The sequence below is a fragment of the Chrysemys picta genome, chromosome 2 (assembly GCF_011386835.1).
Source record: "Chrysemys picta bellii isolate R12L10 chromosome 2, ASM1138683v2, whole genome shotgun sequence".
In the NCBI taxonomy this organism is placed as follows: Eukaryota; Metazoa; Chordata; order Testudines; family Emydidae; genus Chrysemys; species Chrysemys picta.
Window position 1 is genome coordinate 158,929,593 of NC_088792.1, and position 17,011 is coordinate 158,946,603.

The 17,011-nt window shown below is 54.3% G+C and overlaps 1 protein-coding gene across 9 annotated transcripts in view; it reads left to right on the forward strand.

The window, feature by feature from the left end:
• The first annotated feature begins 80 nt into the window (after window positions 1-80).
• Window positions 81-17,011, forward strand: part of HR (HR lysine demethylase and nuclear receptor corepressor) — a 54,387-nt gene continuing 37,456 nt past the window's right edge. For 6 of the 9 annotated variants that reach the window (XM_065584572.1, XM_065584575.1, XM_065584577.1 and 3 more), the window contains exon 1: window positions 81-3,033. In XM_065584572.1, coding sequence (XP_065440644.1) covers window positions 2,956-3,033 — 78 coding nt within the window. In that variant the 5' untranslated portion in view covers window positions 81-2,955. Of the gene's footprint in view, window positions 3,034-10,388; window positions 11,826-17,011 lie in introns of those variants that run through there. The other 3 variants (XM_065584578.1, XM_024105557.3, XM_065584574.1) reach the window with 2 other exon arrangements.

Sequence of the window (17,011 nt, forward strand, 5' to 3'; positions counted from 1 at the left end):
TGCAGGCTTAGGGGTCTGCAGTTGGGGTCCATTAGTAACCCCACCTGCCGTGTCTGTACAGCACATGGGGACTCCAGAGTGAAATATTGTTAATGCAGCTGTACTCTTCCCTCATGCCTTCTAGTAGAGGGTCTGAAATGCTTTAAAGAGACCTGCTTTCTCCCCACTCTGACTCCAAAAGGTGGGTATTCCCCTTTTATAGATGGGGGGAAACTGAGGCACAGAAAACCAATGGTAAAGCCATACAAGGAGTGGGCACCAAAGCTGGACATTCCAGTCCCCCTTTCTAATCACAAGTGAGCACTCTTTGCATGGGATTGAGATGCTGCTGGCTGTTTAGACATGGTGCTGTGCTGGGGGATGAAATGTTAGTCTAAAAAATCATCAAAGCAAATCCACCGTCATGGGCAAAGGCGGGGTGGGTGGGAGTCTGTAGGTAGGGCAGCAAATGCTCCTGTTCTGGTTGAGATGGCACTGGTCTGAGATTCTTGTCCTTGGGGTAGCACCAGCTGTACCCCAAGGACAGCAACTGTTGTAGCTCTCTTTAAAGAGTTGGTGAGGCCAATGCTGGGAATTACCTGGTGATCCTTACTGCAGCTGGGATGAGATGACTATAAAGCTCCTAAATGGATGCGATGGCTACAAAACAGCACAGCTTCTAGATAGGAAAATGTGCTACAGGTACTTTATAGTATGTCCACAAAATAGTGGATAAAGGAGTACCAGATGAAATCGCTTCTTTGGACTTCCAAAGGGCCTTTGGCAAAGTCCTTCAAAAGAGCTGGCTAAGGAAGTGAAGTAGTCCTGGATTTGAGTAGCAAAGTACTGTCCTACACTAGAAAGTGGCTAATAGAAAAGAGTAGGCATAAATGCTTAATTGTTAGTATAGTAGAATGGAATGACGGGGGGGTGGGAGGGGGAGGCATAGCATTCCCCTCTAGCTCTGGTGTCTAAAGCATTCGTAAGATCTTTTGGATGAGAACTATCCCTTTGATCTATTTGTACAGCGCCTGGTGCATGGGGCCCTGGTTCATGACAGAGGCTCTTAGGTGCTACTACAAAACAAGTACTAATGGTGATCTGGGAAAAAGGATGAACCAGGAGATGGCAAAGTGTGCAAATGACACAATTATTTAGATAAGTCGAGAGTGGGGAACTTCAGAGCCTCCCCCTGAGTTAGGTGAATGGGTAGCATGCTGCTGGATTAAATTGTAAATATGGGAGGGAATAACTTATTAGGTTCTAAATGAACTTTGCCTGCTTGCTTCCTGTGTCAATGTGAACAGCTCAATGAAGACTCCAGGGCAGAACGCAGCAGTGGCTGGAAGGCAACCAAAACATTAGGCTGCATAAGGAATAGCCTAGAAAATAATACCTCATATCATGGGATATTTTCAGTAATGATACACCATCATCTGGAGTAGCACAGCAGGAACTGGTGTGGGGGAAAGTGCACAGAATAAACTTCCAACACCCTAGAAAAATGGAGAAAGAATGGAAAGACCAGGACCGTTTCCTTTAGAGAGCATATGAATGAGAGGGACTGGGCGGCTAGAGGTATGTAAGATAATGAATGACATGGAGAAGGTAGACCAGCTATTCCTCTTTATTCTCTCATAACACAAGGGGAAATTTAATAAAACTAAAACGTGGCAAATTTAAAACTGATAAAAGAACATTTAAAAAATTGTTTTGCCCAATTAGCATGTGGAACTCACTGCCACAAGGTATGTTGCTCCAGGCCACCTTAGCCGTCAAATGATTGGACACTTATGTAATCAGTGAGAACACCCTCAGCTATGGTAGGCAGGTTACAGAAATAGGAAGAACAAAAACTTTCCTGCTTCAGGGCACAAGCTGACCACTGACTTTCTTCCTGACCAGAGTCACTTTCTAGGCAGTTGATTTTATAATGGTCCCACAGCATGTTTCTTACACTTTCCCTGGAAGGCCAGAAGCGGGAGACTGGGCTGAGTGGAGCACAGGGTTGATTAGGTCTGGAGAATCTCCTTCCTGGGCCATGCGGGTGCCTGGGGTTGTGAGCTTTCTAGTTCCTAAACCTGTGGCAGACCATGGATAGGGGCAAGGGAGGGAGCAACCACGGCCCCTGGGCTGAGGGCCTAGTCTTGGTGGCTACTGGGGCCTGCGCATGGAGGAGAGGAAAGGGTGCTCAGCTATCGTGTGTGATTTTCAGTTCAAGTGCAGCAAGTCAGATGCTCTGGGTGCACCTGTGAGGAGGGTGGGGGATGGGCTGTTCACCATTGTCCCTGCCAGGAGCCATGCCAGGGGGATGGAGGAGCATCACTGGGGAGATAGGGTTGGGCTCCTCAGAGCTGATGGCATTTGGTGATGCTGAGTCTGAGCCTGGTTGCCAGCACAGGAGGGTTTCAGATCCTGGAGTATATCAAGGTAGGGACGGCCGCTCTGCATGATGCCAGTCCTGGCTGGGCAGAAGTTGCTTTGCCTGGGAGTGGCAGGAGGCGGTTGGAAAGCTGGGCGGTGCAGCTGGAGCACAAGGTAGGGGCCGGGCTCTGCCTTGTCCTTACTCATCTCTTGGACATAAACACACATTTAACTTTTCCAAAGACCCCTTGGAGAACTGCTCCTGAAAGGAATCTGATCGGGAGGTCAAGGAGGAAGAGCATCCCTTCCTGCAGTAGGTGTAAGATCCCACAGTGTGGCAGTAGCAGTCTCCTCACAGGGCCGCCAGCTGGCCTGTCTCGCTGCAAAGAGCTCCTGCTTTCCATGTTTGAAGGCCAGCTGGGGGAAAGGGGAGGAAGGGAAGGTTTGGAGGAGGAGCAGGGAGCCTAGCTGCCTAGCTGTGGGCCGTGACCTCATTCCAGGCTGGCTGTAGATGCAGAGGTCAGGGTGGTGGCCGCTAGCTTTCCCCCTGCAGCTCTTGGCTGTGTGGACGTGGGGCGATGTCTGGCTGGGGGAGGCTGGGCATCCCTAGCAATGGCTAAGTGTGCCTGGTGCCTCTGCCTGGGGCTTGGCACGGTGGGTGCCGCTGGAAAGGCTGTCAGGGAGGGTTTGGTAAGTACAAGGGTTTGTTGGGCCCTGTACAGAGGTCTGGGTGGGGGGTCAGCTCCTGACCCCACCAGCAAGTACTGGAGCTGCCTCAGGAACTCTGCCCATCTAATACGAATGCACATGACTAGGGCCATAGAAAACAATCCGTGTGTGAGGGCTCCCGGGGTCACTTACATTGTGGAGCTGAAGCTGGGTATGGCAGGGCCGGTGCAAGGATGTTTCACACGCTCGGCGAAACTTCCACCTTGCGCCCCCCCCCCGCCCCCCCCCTCTGCCCTGAGGTCCCCCCCTCCCCCGCCGCGGCAGCTCCCCACCCCACCCCCAGCCCGGGGAGCCATGCGGCAGCTCTCCACCCCAGCTCACCTCTGCTCCACCTCCTCCCCGAGCACGCTGTCGCTGCTCCACTTCTCCCACCTCCCAGGCTTGCAGCGCCAATCAGCTGTTTGGCGCCACAAGCCTGGGAGGGAGAGAAGCAGAGCAGGGTGGCATGCTCAGGGGAGGAGGCAGAGCAGAGGTGAGCTGGGGCGGGGAGTTCCCCTACGTGCCGCCCCACCCCGAGTTGCTGCAGGTGGCCTTCCCCGCGCCCCCCTGCCCCAGCTCCCTCCACCTAAATGCCAGCGGCGAGCGGGGCGGCCGAAGATCCGGCCGCTGTGGTTGCCGCCGAAGAAAATGCCGCCACCCAAATCCTAGCGCCCTAAGTGACCACCTAGGTCGCCTAATAGGTTGCACTGGCCCTGGGATATGGTAGGGATTGTGAGATGCTGCATGTGGGGCTGGACAGGACCCTATGGATTCTGGGTAACACTGAAAGTGGTGCTGCGGTTGGGTGGGTGCTCATGGGTATGAAATACTCGTGACTGGCTTAGTGCTGGGGAGGGGCAGGGCGCTGGACAGCCAGGTCCCTGCCCCGAGGAGCCAACGGTCTGATGAGAGGAGCGCTAGGCCGCAAACTGACTGTGCCGTCACTCTCTGCTTTGTGCGTCACAGCAGCCACGGGGAGCCCGGCAGGCATCTGCAGGAGGGAGCTGAAGGGGGAGAGGGTTGGAGTCGAACCCGCAGTTCCCCCGGAGGAGGGTGCGTGCATGGAGGTGTGGGCGGGAAGAGGAGGCCTCTTGTGGCTGGTACTTTTTCCCCATCCGTGGTGGAGGGTTGGTGCTGGGAGAGTGAGGGGGGAGTGGGGCTGTGCAGACCCCCAAAGGGCAGGTTCAGGGGGGTGGAGGCGGGGAGCCAGGAGGAGGGGAATGGGTGGCAGGGAGGTGATTCTGGTTCTCTCCCTGTCAGCCACTCTCCCCCCAAGTCCCCCTATGCCCTGGCGAGCCCTCTGTGTTGCTTTCTCCCCTAAGCAGTGCCCTGAGGAGCCCTCTCTGGCTCAGCCTCAGCAGCGTCCTCGCTTGCACGAACTGCATGTCCTAACCTTCCAGGCGGAGAGCCCAATCCTTCCTCGCGAAGAGCTTTGGCCAACCTTATTTTTAAACTGTGGCTCCTCGCTGCCTCTCCAGCTGTGATGTCTGCATGAGCTCTGGCCCTGGGGCTGGAGGTGAGGGGGGCTTGCATGCATGCTAAGCAGTGGAGCCCAGCGGAAAGGGGGTGACCCCGCCGGCTGCATGGAGGGAAGGCACAGCCAGGCCCCTGTTATGTGGGGCAGGGCTTTGGGCACGCTGCAGGGGGCCATGCAGCAGCCAGTGGGCGTTGGAGCAGATTAGATGGAGGTGGCTGGATTAGCTGTGTAAAACTGTCTTGGAGATGATTACTTAAAGCAGCGGAGGAGGAAGGCTGGGGGGCAGGGAGGAAAGAGGCCAGAGGTGGCCTGTAATCCTGCTTAGGCAGAGCGGTTCCTCCAAGGATCTGGCTCCGGGAGGAGGCTGCTCAAACAGGACTCTGTGCTTTCCATGGTCCTTTCATCATCCCAGTGCGCTTGCAAGCTTCTGGCTCCTAAAGGGTTAAGGTCGCCCTGGGGGCCACAGTGTATCTCGCTGCTGGGAGACTCCGCTCCCTTTGCTTGTGTAGCCCTGCTGCTGGTGAGGACTTGATCCTGAGAGGTGCTGAGCACCTACAGCTCCCTCTGCCACTGCTGTTAGGACTCAGCCCCCTTCCTGATGGTGGGCCTGATTCTGAGCACATCTTGCGCCCTTCTCTGCAGAAGAAACCAGTGTAACCACAGACTCCCTGGGCTGGGGGAAAGCCACAGCCAGTGGGATTTAGTGAACAGACCGATGGGATCAAGGGGTGTTTCTGAGGCTGTTTAAACATCATAAGTCTCAGGAAGAAAAGTGACATTGTTATCCCCATTTTATAGGTGGGGAAACTGAGGCAGGGAGAGGTTAGGACCCCAGGGTCACAGAGCAACTTAATGGCAGAGCTGGGAATAGAATCCAGGAGTCCTGACTCCCACTCCCTGCTACTCTAAGTGCTCGAGAACATCTGGCTCCCATCTTGACAGGAGAAATCTCCATGCAGAGTCCTGCCTAGGACGCTGACCCCAAGGAGGAGCATGGAGAGGGTTCCTTTCCTAGGAAGGGCTGGCCAAAGTCTGCCCGTCGCTTCTCACATCCCCTACCAGAGAAACTGCTTGTGGGGGGTGTCTCACCAGCAGGTGCTGCTGAGGACAGAGACAGTGGGACCCTTCCCCCCCACCTCGTCCAGTGCCAGACACGGATCCCAGCTGTGTCAGCTCATTGGCTTGTGCCAGTTTGCAGTCAGCAAAGCCATAATCTCCCTTTTGGCACGAGACCAGCGGAGCAATTATCGGGCTGACCTGAGCTCGCCCAGCCGTGGAGAAGTTTCTTTCCAGTCACCAAACCTGCTGCCAGGGTCCCATCTGTCTTGGGCTAACTGAGCGGGGTCGACACTCCATATAAATGCAGAGGGAATAGCAGAAGGGAGACGTGACCACTCGCCTGCTCAGAAGGGCCAGGTTTCCCCCCCTTTTAAAGTTTCTAGGAGAATTTTGACAGGGGCTGGTTATACCCAAGCATAGTGGGGGCAGGTGATGTGCAAAGTTCCCCTCCGTGTGCTGCCAACACCTCTCTGTCCCAACCCACAGCTCTCTGACCTCTCAGTCGTGACCTGCAGCCGTGCTCTGATCTGCCTGAGCGGACGCTGCCGCTTACCCCAAGCCATGCAGTGGTAGTGCCCGAACAGCCATTTTGGATTAGACTGAAAACCACCAAACTCATTTCACTCATTTGTCACAGATTCCAAGGCCAGACATCAGCTCGCCTGGCAGCCATTTGATCTGAACTCAGGGACTCTGCTGCATCCACTCTCCCTTTGCCCTCTCACCAAGAGCCAGCCTCTCCATTCCCTTTGTAAGAACCCCTTGCCCAGGCGAGGCCACGAACAGCTGAGCACTTGATGTTCCCTCTGCAGAGGTTACAGGAGGCCACTAATCTTTGAGCCCAGGGCTGCTCACGTCTTTCTAATCAGCTTCCCCAGGACTCGGTCCCCGAGTGAATGTACTAGAGCAGGGGTTTTCAAGCTCTTTTCAAAAAATTTCAAATGGAGCTGCAGACCCCTTTGGAAATCTTAGACATTGTCTGCAGGGGTCTGTGGACCACAGGTTGAAAACCACTGTATTGCAGACAGAAGTGAGGGCCAGGTTGCTGACCTGGGTCGTCAGCTTCCTGCTAATCCCTGTCTGTCACCGGCCAGGCTTCCCTGCCAGCATCTGCATGCAACATGGGCAGCCATTCTCCATGGACTATCCCGTGGCAAAGCCAGGAATAGAACCCAGGAGTCCTAGCTAGCGGGGACGTGCGGACCCCCTGCATTGGGCTGGGTTCCACGCACACGCAGTGCCTGGCCTTCAGCACCAAAAGGTTTTAGGCCAGATTTCTCAATCGTTCCCTCATCCCCTGTGACCTTTCCAGAAGAGGTATTTGGCCGGGTTTCCCTTGTCCTGTTAACGCTTCATGGACGGAAATACAGGGACAATGTCTGTGCGGTGCTCTGGGATGCAGGGAGTGTATTCCAGAGGCAGGAGACTCCGGCCAGGACTCTTCTGTGCCCTGTGACCATGCCAGATGAAAAGTGATCGCTAATAAAGCCTGTACCAGTGTCAGACAGGGAGGGGTCTCCCTCAGGCTGGGTGGGGGGCAGATAATGGGGTCTGTGCCAGTGTCAGACAGGGAGGAGCCCACTTGGGCTGGGGTGGTAGTTGAATCTGTGCTGGGGTCTCCCCTAGTCCCTTTGTTAAGATGCGCAGGGTCTCGGGGGCAGGGGTACCTGTACCGATGAACCGCCGAGCAGGAATGTTGTTAGTGGCCTCTGGTGATTCTGTTTCAATTGCAAGGGCTGTCTGGGCTCTCTGAATTCTCTACCAAGCAGGGCAGGAGGGTCGTGACTCTTAGTGGTTGGGCTTTTTAAACAAGATAAAATCTAACTGACCTTTTTTTGAGGGGGTTCTTGCATCCCCTCCTGCCTCCCCGTTTGCCTGCCATGACTCTGAGAGGGAATAGCTCTGTTTTTCAGAAGAGCTTGTGACTCTGGATTTATGCTGGGCACGGGGCTCTGTTGAAAATCTGGCCCCAATGGTGGGTGCGGAGCACTTGGCAGCCTGGCCCTAACAGCCCTGGGATGAAAAGAAAAGTCCAGCTGCCTAAGTGCACTGGTTATTAGGGGTATTCCAGGAGCAGCCGGAGGCCTCAAACAATAATGGGGCCCCACTGCACTAGATGCTGGAATGACACTTGGCGTGAGAGACAGTCCCTGCCTCAAAGAGCTCACGGTCTGAACAGACAAAGCCAAAGGGTGAGGGAAAGGAGGGGTTATTCTCCCCATGTTACACGTGGAAAACTGAGGCACAGACAGATGATGTGACTTGCCCAAGGTCATCCAGGAAATCTGTGGCAGAGTCAAGAATAGAACCCAGATCTCCTGATTCCTAGTCTAGTGCATGAAGATCATGCATCTTTCCTTGCTCGTTGGATGGACGTCCCTTTATCCACCAGTGCTTTGGAAACCCTCTCCAAGCATGTTTTCCCCTCAACAATGGGTCTTGGGGACCATGTAAAGCAGCCCTTGGGCTGCCTAAGCCTCATTCCTGCTCCTGCTCCTCACTCAGCTTGGTCAGATACGTCCCACAACCCTCCACGTGGTGCTTCCTAAGAGGATGGAGACAGGGCAGCTTCTGGTATACCAGGAGGACGTGGCTAAGCATGAGCTGGTGTCCGGAGTCCCCTGTGTGGGATCCCTCCCACACATAGACATCCTGGATAACCTCAGCCAGCCTCCTTGGGTTGGCTGTGGGGGAGGAGTCAGTGGCCCACAGGCTGATGACTGCTGCATCATGCTGACCAAGTCGGCCAGATTCTTCTGAGCGGGAGGAATGCACGGTTCCCTGGGGAGCAGGAACACGGTGCTCGCCTGGGGGCAGCCCCGCATTGCCCCGGCTGGTTACTGACCGTCCTTAGCTGTTATGCCAGTTAAGTGTGTGTGCAGGTGGCGGGGGAGCGCAGCTGGGAATGAGGAGAAGAGCCAGAGGAACGGAACGCTCTGTATTCTTGGCCCTGCCAAAGTTAAAAGGGTCTAGCTGGGTGTCAATTCGGTGGATGAGGTTCTGTGGCCTGCCAGGTGCAGGAGGTCAGCGATGGTCCCGTCTGACCTTACGGTTTATGATGGCTGAGTAGGGAGGGGACGTGCTGTGTAGGTCCCTCACCTGCCCTGCTAGGCACTGGGAGGGCTACTCAAAAGATGGAAGAAGGAGTGGTTGTGCCAGGAACAGGGCCTTTACTAAAAGCCACTAGCTAGCACCCGAGTTCTCACCTGGCAGAGAATGGCCAGCCTGGGTCCTGCCTTCCCCACATCTCAGCAAGGTCACTCATTATAAAGACCATGGCATCTCCCAACAGGTGGGACCAGGCCATGCTAACGCTTGCCTCCCTGGATACAGGGGCCTTGCCAACCACCAGCAAAGACCCTGCTTCCCAAGGGGGTCTCTGAACAGGCGATTGATTCTCTTAACAAACTGGGCCAAACTAGCCTTAAATGGAGCCGGCCATTGCTCGGATTGGACTGCATGTGAACTTGCTTTCCTGGGGATGAACATTCACCTCCAGCTTGCCGGGCAGCCACATTCCAGGTCAGACAATCTCAATGCACCCAGGCTGGCACCTGCCCCTCTTGATGCTAGAGGTCAATAACTGGGGGAGGGAGATAAGATGGGTTGTTTATTCATTAACAGGCTGCAAAGATCAAATCTCTCCTGGACTCTTAGTCCTTGGGGAAGTCCTGGCCGTAGGCCCAAAGGAAGTTACCAGCCAGGACTGTCTGGTGCCTTCCCCAGCCAGCATGCCACACAGCATTTGGCATACACCTCCCTTAACACTGTTGCTGCTGGTCCCTCTGGGCTGCTGTCAGTCGAGCTACTGGAGCTTACTCCAGACAGCAGGTGACCATTCATACCTGTATGTTTGTGCTTTTAACCATGTACAGAGGGAGAGGTGGGCTCTGCCCATGACAGCTCCCTGTCTACTGTTCTGCCAGCCTGCCTCTGGCACAGCAGAGGTGCTCTGCCAAGGTATACCTGGTGTGCTCTAAATGCAGATACTGGGAATGGCTGGCAACATTCAAGGAGTTAACCTGACAGCCCTGCTATTTGCATTGCCAGCCTGTGGATAGGAATGGAGGGAACAGGCCTTGAAACCCTGAGGGAGAGATGGGTCAGTATATAGCAAGGCTGCTGCACTGGGCTCCCCAGCTCCCTGTAGGGGTCCAGACCGTCCCTTCCCTGCTAACCACTCAGTGGGCTCAGCAAAAGGTGAAACGAGCTCCTTTCCTGTCCAAGCTGTCAGCTTGGGTCAGCCCAGGTGGCACCCCACTTGCCCTGGCTGTCTGATACCTGCACCCTCTGTCTGCATGAACCCTTCTGATGCTGCACACAAGCCCCTTTCCTCACCCCTGGCAGCTGCCTCCCCTCTAGAGAAGCCCATCAGTGAGCCAGGCAATGGATGGGGGCCCTGAACACTAAATGGGGGCCCAACCCAGAATCATTTAGCAGGGGTGGGGTGATGGGGGCTATTAGGCCTGACCCAGCCCCGGTTTGGATAGAACTGAACCCACACCTGACCCAGGAGGTGTGGCAAACCTACAAGCTGGCCCGTGCGCTTGCCAAGTGGGGTGGAGGTGTGGGGACAGGGTGCAGATGGGAGAGAATGACTTGAGGGAGGTCTAACAGTGTGGCCTGCCTCTTTAAGGGCCAGGGGCCTGGGGCCAACTAGCCCTGGTTAATTATCAGACTCAGCTGGGAATGGGTCAAGTGATTGCAAACCAGCAGCCAGGTGTGCCCAGGGGAGGGTGATGGCTTTTGAAGTAGGGGAGTTAAAGGGGTGGGTGGGGTTTGGTTTTTTTTTGTCAGCATTGAGGCAAGGGAAGATTTTTGGAGGGATGTAGCCCCATGTGGGCAGAGGAACTGCTTTGTGTGGTTGTTTTGCCTGAGTTTAGTGTCTGAGTTAATAGGAGGCATGAGGTAGCAAGTGTACTGGGGTTACCTCTTCCTCTCCCCACATAGGAGTGAAACCTCAGACAAAGGGGCAGTTTCAGTCCAGTGATCAGTTTCCTTCCTGCCTTGGGTGCTAGGAATTTTCTGCCCCTGAATGGCTGTGCTCTGTCAGTTGGGTCTCTGGGGTAGGGACAGGACTGATATCCAGTGCTAGGAACAGGGAAGTGGGAGATGGATGGAGGCCGGGGAGCTCTTGTTCCCCAGAGAACTGCAAACAGCTGTATACTTAGCAATCCCCAACATCCCATCTTCCTTCTTTTCCCCACTCCTCTTTCTGATCCCTGACTGTTCCCCTTCCCCCCACTGATAGAACCCCCCTCCACTCTGCCTCCTAGGACCCTATATAAGTGACCCCCCTCCCCAATCCATCTCCTCCCTCTCTCTTTCTGGATGCCCAGAGCAGGAGTTGAGCGAGAGCTGCTGAGAACTCACTCATGTTGGGAAGGGGAATTATGGAGGCTGGTTTCCTGCTGACTGCCCGGCTCTCCCTGGTCCTGCTGGGGCTGGCAGCTCCGGCACCTTGCCCATCCCTCTCACCACGCAGCCTAGGAGCGCACCGGTCCTTAGCAGCTGCCCCAGATCTCTGCACCCTGCTGGGGACATTTGCAGGAAGGTCTACGTCTTCTGTGATGCCCAAAAGGGCAGAGCTCGAGGAGGGATGCAAGCCAAATGCCTTTCTGTGATTCCTCTCACGAGCCCAGATGGATTGGGCACTGCTTAGTCTGAGCCCATATACTGAGGGAGCCCCTGCCCCCCTGTGACTGGCCCTGATCTAGCCTGAGGGAGCCCCACCACCACCTGAGACTGGCACAGACTCCACAAGCCCTAGCCGGAGGGAGCCCTGTCCCCATCTGACACTGGCACTGAAGCCTGGCTTGGATTCCCTCACTGTGTGTGTGTCCAACCATGCCTCGCTGTCTCTCCCTTTCCCTCCCTCACCTCCGTCTGTCTCTCCCTCCTCCTTTCTCCACAGGCCCCCCTTCCCCCTGCCTGAGTCAGCTGCTGCCATTCAGAGGCCATGTGAGCCTGCACACACATGGCTCGCAGCGCTGCACAGGGCTGTATTTTTAGCAGACGGTATCAAAAGCATAATTATGTCTGTTGTTTAAATGCAGCCTCTTTGTTGGCAGCTCGCAGAGCCTTCAGCTGGCTCCCAGGCTATGCTACCAACAAGGAGGGCAAGGAGACAATGAGAAACCCAATCCCTGGCTACTCTGAGACTGCCCGAGGCCAGTGGGGTCCAGGTGGCAGGGGATAGAAGTCCCCTCTCCAGGATCTGGGAATACCTTCCATTCAGGTAGGTGCGACAACTTAGCTCCTTTCACTGCTCCTTCTGCTCTGGCTGAACCAACTGGGGGGTACAGGGGGGTGAGGAAGAAGGGTGAGAGAGCCACAATTCCCACTCCCCAAAAAACTTACTTCTGGCTCTCTAACAAGCCCAAGCTCCTAGGCCAGGTGCGTGCCAGCTGCTGGTTTCTCAGAAGGACGTGGCCCAGAGCCTGCCAGTTGCTTACCTACGGTGTGGGAGATGATTAGGCTGAGGGGGCAGAGAGGAGACTGGCTGGGGTTTGACAGAGGTGAGGTGTGTGAGGTCAGATAGTTTTTTGCGGGGGGATTTTAGAGCTGGGAAAAGGATGTGGTTTGAACGGTGGAGTGACAGGTGGCAAGGGGATGTTGGAGGATGTGGGGGTTGTTAAAGGAGTCTATTCTACATTTTTAAGGGGAACCTACGTTCCTTTTCTATTTCTTAGCCCCTTTTCTCCCCTCTCTGGGGACCCACATCCCCAACCACCACCTTTTTTTAACCAAAAATATGCCCTCAGGAAGGTGCCAGCCAGGGCAGCATCAGGACTGTACCAATAAGTACTAAAAGCAACAGCTTCAGGGGTTGTAACGGGGTTCCCCTTCGGTTCATGAGCTGCAGAGGTATAGGAGATGGATGGGGGTAGCCAGCTTTCTGTGTTCTGAAGGGTACATGGATCCTGCTGGGTCCCAGACAGACTGGGATTGGAGCAAACTGAAGGGTTTAGTTTAAAAATAAATAAATAAATAAAAAGTCTGTCTATGAAAAGCTCACCTGGTCTAGAAGTGGGGAGGGATCTGTCTCTGCTGGCAGCATTAATTCATAATAATATTGAATCCTTTAAATTTCAACAGCACTCACTCCACTGCATATGTCTAAGCACTTTGCAAACATTAAGCCTCCAAACTCCCTGTGCAGTAGGTCCTCATGTGACAAAAAGGAGAAACTGAGCCACTGACAGGGGAAGTAACTTGCCCTAGTGCCTGAGTGGTAGAGCTGAAAATAGAACCCAGCCCATGTGATCTAACCACTAGACACCACTCCAGTAGCAGGGCTGGGAACAGAACAGTCCCCCTGCTCTAACCACTGAAGTTGTGGTTCTAAACCTTTGCCTCCAGGTCCTCACTTCCATTTAGCAATATGGCAGGGGTAATCATGGTGGTCACAACCCCTTGACACCTGTTTACCATCCCTCCCCCTTCAGAGTCATGACCCTCCTGGCTGAGGATCCGTGCACTAGAACATGCTTCTCCTAGAGCCAGGAATGGAACCCAGGAGTCCCGACTCCCAGTCCCCTGCTCTAACCACTGCTTACCAGCACACCTGGGTGCAGGCTGCTCATTTGCCCTTCTTCCTAATGCTCTCTAGGTGATGACATCTAGACTGGGTGTCACAGGGACAAGTGAGGAGGGGTGACTGGCTGAGGGCAGATGGGACCCATGGTTCCCCAGCAGCACCCATCTCCCTCGACATGCTCCTATGGCAGAGAGGCTCAGAGTGAGTGCAGGAAGCCTCAGCTGCCGCTGTGAAAGCCCTGGCTGTTCCCCTTTGGACGGGAGTTTCGGCACTGTTTGTCATTCTGACCCGGGCTAGACATGGGGTCTGGGGGTGGTGTTTCTGTTTCTGACAGGGTTTTTCTATTGCCTACAGGGGGCCTCCAGGTCTGGTCTGATCAGGCTGCTCCAGCCTTTGGGGGGAGGGAGGTGGAGACTCTGGAAGAAATCCAGAACTTGTGTTAATTGGCTGCTAGAGGAAAAATAGCCCCATGGAACACTAGAGATAAACCCCAAACAACAGCTAGCCCTGAGCACCCCCATGCTCCGAATCCAAGGGTGGAGCTGATCTGTGTCTCACTGCTATGGGAAATGTAAATGCAGAGGGAGTTGGGCACCGTGGAGTTCTGCTTGGCTTAGTGGTGTTTAACGCTCTCTCCACCTGGACAACTAGGTACAGCAGAGATTAGGGCACCTGGACATGAATGGGCTCCATGGGCAGTAGGAGGGGTTCCATGCAGTTAGCACAGTTATAATGAATCCCTAGGGAGAAATGATTTCTGAACCATTTGCCTGTGTCTGTCTAATCACCCCACACACTCTCTTTCGCTATAGGTGCTCCTCTGTCTATTTTAGGTTTTTCTGTGGCGCTCCTTACTGTACTCCCTAAGCGTAGTATCTAAGTCTAACTGCTGAGATTCCTGGGTCGCTCTTGCAAACATGGATCTGAGACAGTTCATTTGCTTATTGTCTGTGTGCCCAACTCAAACCTGTACACAGCAAAACCAAGCTGATTAAACAATTGCATGAAATAGATCAAAGAAACCAGACACCTGCAGAAAATCATTGCAGAAATCAGCCAGACAGGCCAGATCAGGGGTCCTGGGGTCCCTCTCCTGGTTTCTATTAACCCTTTGCGGTTGGATGCTGGGGTCTGTGGGTGGATCCGCAGGCCTCCATGGTGGGGTATTTCAACCCATGAGTGTCTGACCCCAGCTCCTTCTGCTTTCTCGCCTTTTGAGTTTTTGTTTGAGATTCCGCCCCTCCAGAGGGACAGTGCTGAGTTCTTATCTGTCCCTTTAGCTCCCTAGCTCAGCCCAGCAAGGCTTGGAACCCAGCCCATTCCCCAAGGGATGCCTCCTGTGCTCTGAATTTCTCTCTCTAATACTGGAAGCTGGCCTCATGCGCTCTACAAGGCATCACAGTGCAGAGACCAGTGGCATGTTGGCATGAGACTGTGACGTTGCCATTTGCCTGCATTGGAACCTGGATATACAACAGCTGATAATTGGTTTCAGCTGATGCCAAAGGGTGGGGAGGGGGGAGTGACAACCTTAGAGTCTGAACACACGCAACAGGCAGGCAATTAGTACGAGCTCAGAGCTCGCCTGTGCTAGAAGCTGTTCTGATCTACTTCCCAGCCACCCCTTCACTACAAACAGGTGCTAATTGGTCCCCTTGTTGACTGTCTGAGCTAAGAGGCCAAGGAACGAATAAGCCATGGTGCGGGTTCTCACCCCTGCACCCCAATGGGAGTCCCTTAGGGCAGGGTGCAGCACATGGGAGAAGCTTGCCTTGCTGCTGCCACTCCAATAAATACAGGATGTTGCTCCCCAGGGGTGTCCCATCCCCCTGGGACATGAATTGAGACCCAGCAACTCATTACACAGAGGGGCTGCCAAAATCACATTTTGCCCTGGGCTGGATTTGAACCTGTAACCTGGTGCTCAGAGCAGGACGGGAACTGACTTTTTCCATTTTTCTTTTTCATTCTGAAATGGAACGAAAATTAAAAAAAAAATGTCCTGCAAAACCAAAATCCGCCCTCTCCCTCCCCATTTGTTTTGGGTGAATCAAAATGTCATTCCAATGTTGACTTTTTAAAAAAATTGCTGTTATATTTGGATAATGAACCTCCATCAAAAATAGAAGCAAAACACCATTCTGAAATGACCCCGGACGACTTCCATGGGAACGCGCGGTTGCATTTTCCTCTGTACGAAATGTTGTTGAAATCGATGCCCTTCTCTGTGAAATGTTTCACTTTCCACAAATCCACATTTCCTGGTGGGAAAACATCCCCACGGGAAATTCCTGACCAGCCCTACTCGCTGTGATCAACCCCATTAGAGATGAAAGGTTGCTGCCTGGTTCTGGGAACCTCTTCTGCATTCAAACCTAGTGAGACCTGCCCTGTTATTGGGTGACTGGCCTCAGTGCCCTTCAGAGCCCAGATTGCTTCTGGGCCGTAGGATAGGATCAGGATTTGTGGGGCAAATCCCCAAAGTAGAGAGCTTCACTCCCGCAGCAGGGAGACGAAGCCAGAGGAAACAGCAGCTGTTCTCTGCCCTCTAGCAATTGGGCCCATGCAGCCTTGGATGCTGGCAGTTGTTTTTTTCATGGAGAAAGGCAGGAACTGGCTGGGATGCTGAATTTTCCCACATTTATGCCCTGGGGATTTGTAATTGCAACCTAGACGGTGACTGGAGTGGGGCAGGAAAGGAGCTTGGCTTGAGGACAGTGCCTCTAGGAAGCCTTGGTCTACATTAGAGAGATGTGCCATGCTAAGTACCATGGTGCCTGTCTGCACACCACACCCTGCATCCACACACACATGTGCGCCCCATGGAGCATGGTTAGTCACCCCGCCATAAGGATTGGGAGAGCTTCAAGTAAGGCTCATTACGCTGTTACTAAGCTGGTCTCTGGTGCACTGTCTGCATGCATGGGGATTGCTGGCATGATAGCCCCATGGGGGCAAGAGCTGCTTGGTCCAGTGCCCCACGATGCACCAGTCGCTGCTGTCTTGTATGCCTTCAGCATCTTCCTCTAGCCTGGGCAGGGTGTGGGGCTGGCTGGCAAGCCTGGAGATGAAGGAATGGGGAGTGCTTGGTGGCAGAAGGCTGTAGCTGGGAGGGAGCAAGATGTGTCTCCCGGCTCCCTCTCCCAGTTAGTGGGAGCAGGGATTAAGGGCAAGGCAGACAGCAGCCATTGGATAGCTGCCATTGATTTCCCAGTGGGCTGGCAAACTCCAGCGAGGGAAACGGCACAGAGCTTGTGGTTGGTAGATCTATACCTGTGGCCTGGGCTGGCTTTCTAAGCCCTCAGTCCCCAGGGGGAGCTTTTAATTGCATCAAGCTATTTGAACCCAGTTAATGCCACTTATCTCCATAAGCAGGAGTCCCCACTGGGCAGGGGATGTACACACGCACAGGGGGAGCACAAAATTGCTGGAGAAGCAGGATAGGGCCTTTCTTTGCCGCCCCTTCCCCGCCTCGCTGTCCTGGGGCTCGGTTGACGGGCGCCCCGGAATCTCACCTGCGTGGCACCTTTCAGAGCATCCTGGGTGCATCACGATGCTGATGAGATGCTGTAGGTCTTACCCCCCTCGCCCTGTTCTTGGAGCCCCCTTTTCCTCTCTTGCAGGACTCATGGCTGGTGCTCTATGGCTCAGTTCCACTCCACCCACGACTTACTTTAAAAAACCCCTGAAGAGTAGGATGTGCCAGGGGACGCTCCCAGAGACACCTGATAGGGTGACTCAGACTGTGGGGTGGGGTGGGGGTCTGCCAGGTGGTAGGGAACCAGGGAAAGGAAGGGGATAGGGGATCCTGTGTGTCCTGGGATATGTCCTGTGTGTCCCTAGCATATGTCCCGCAGTAGGCACTCGCCCTGCCCTACAGGGCC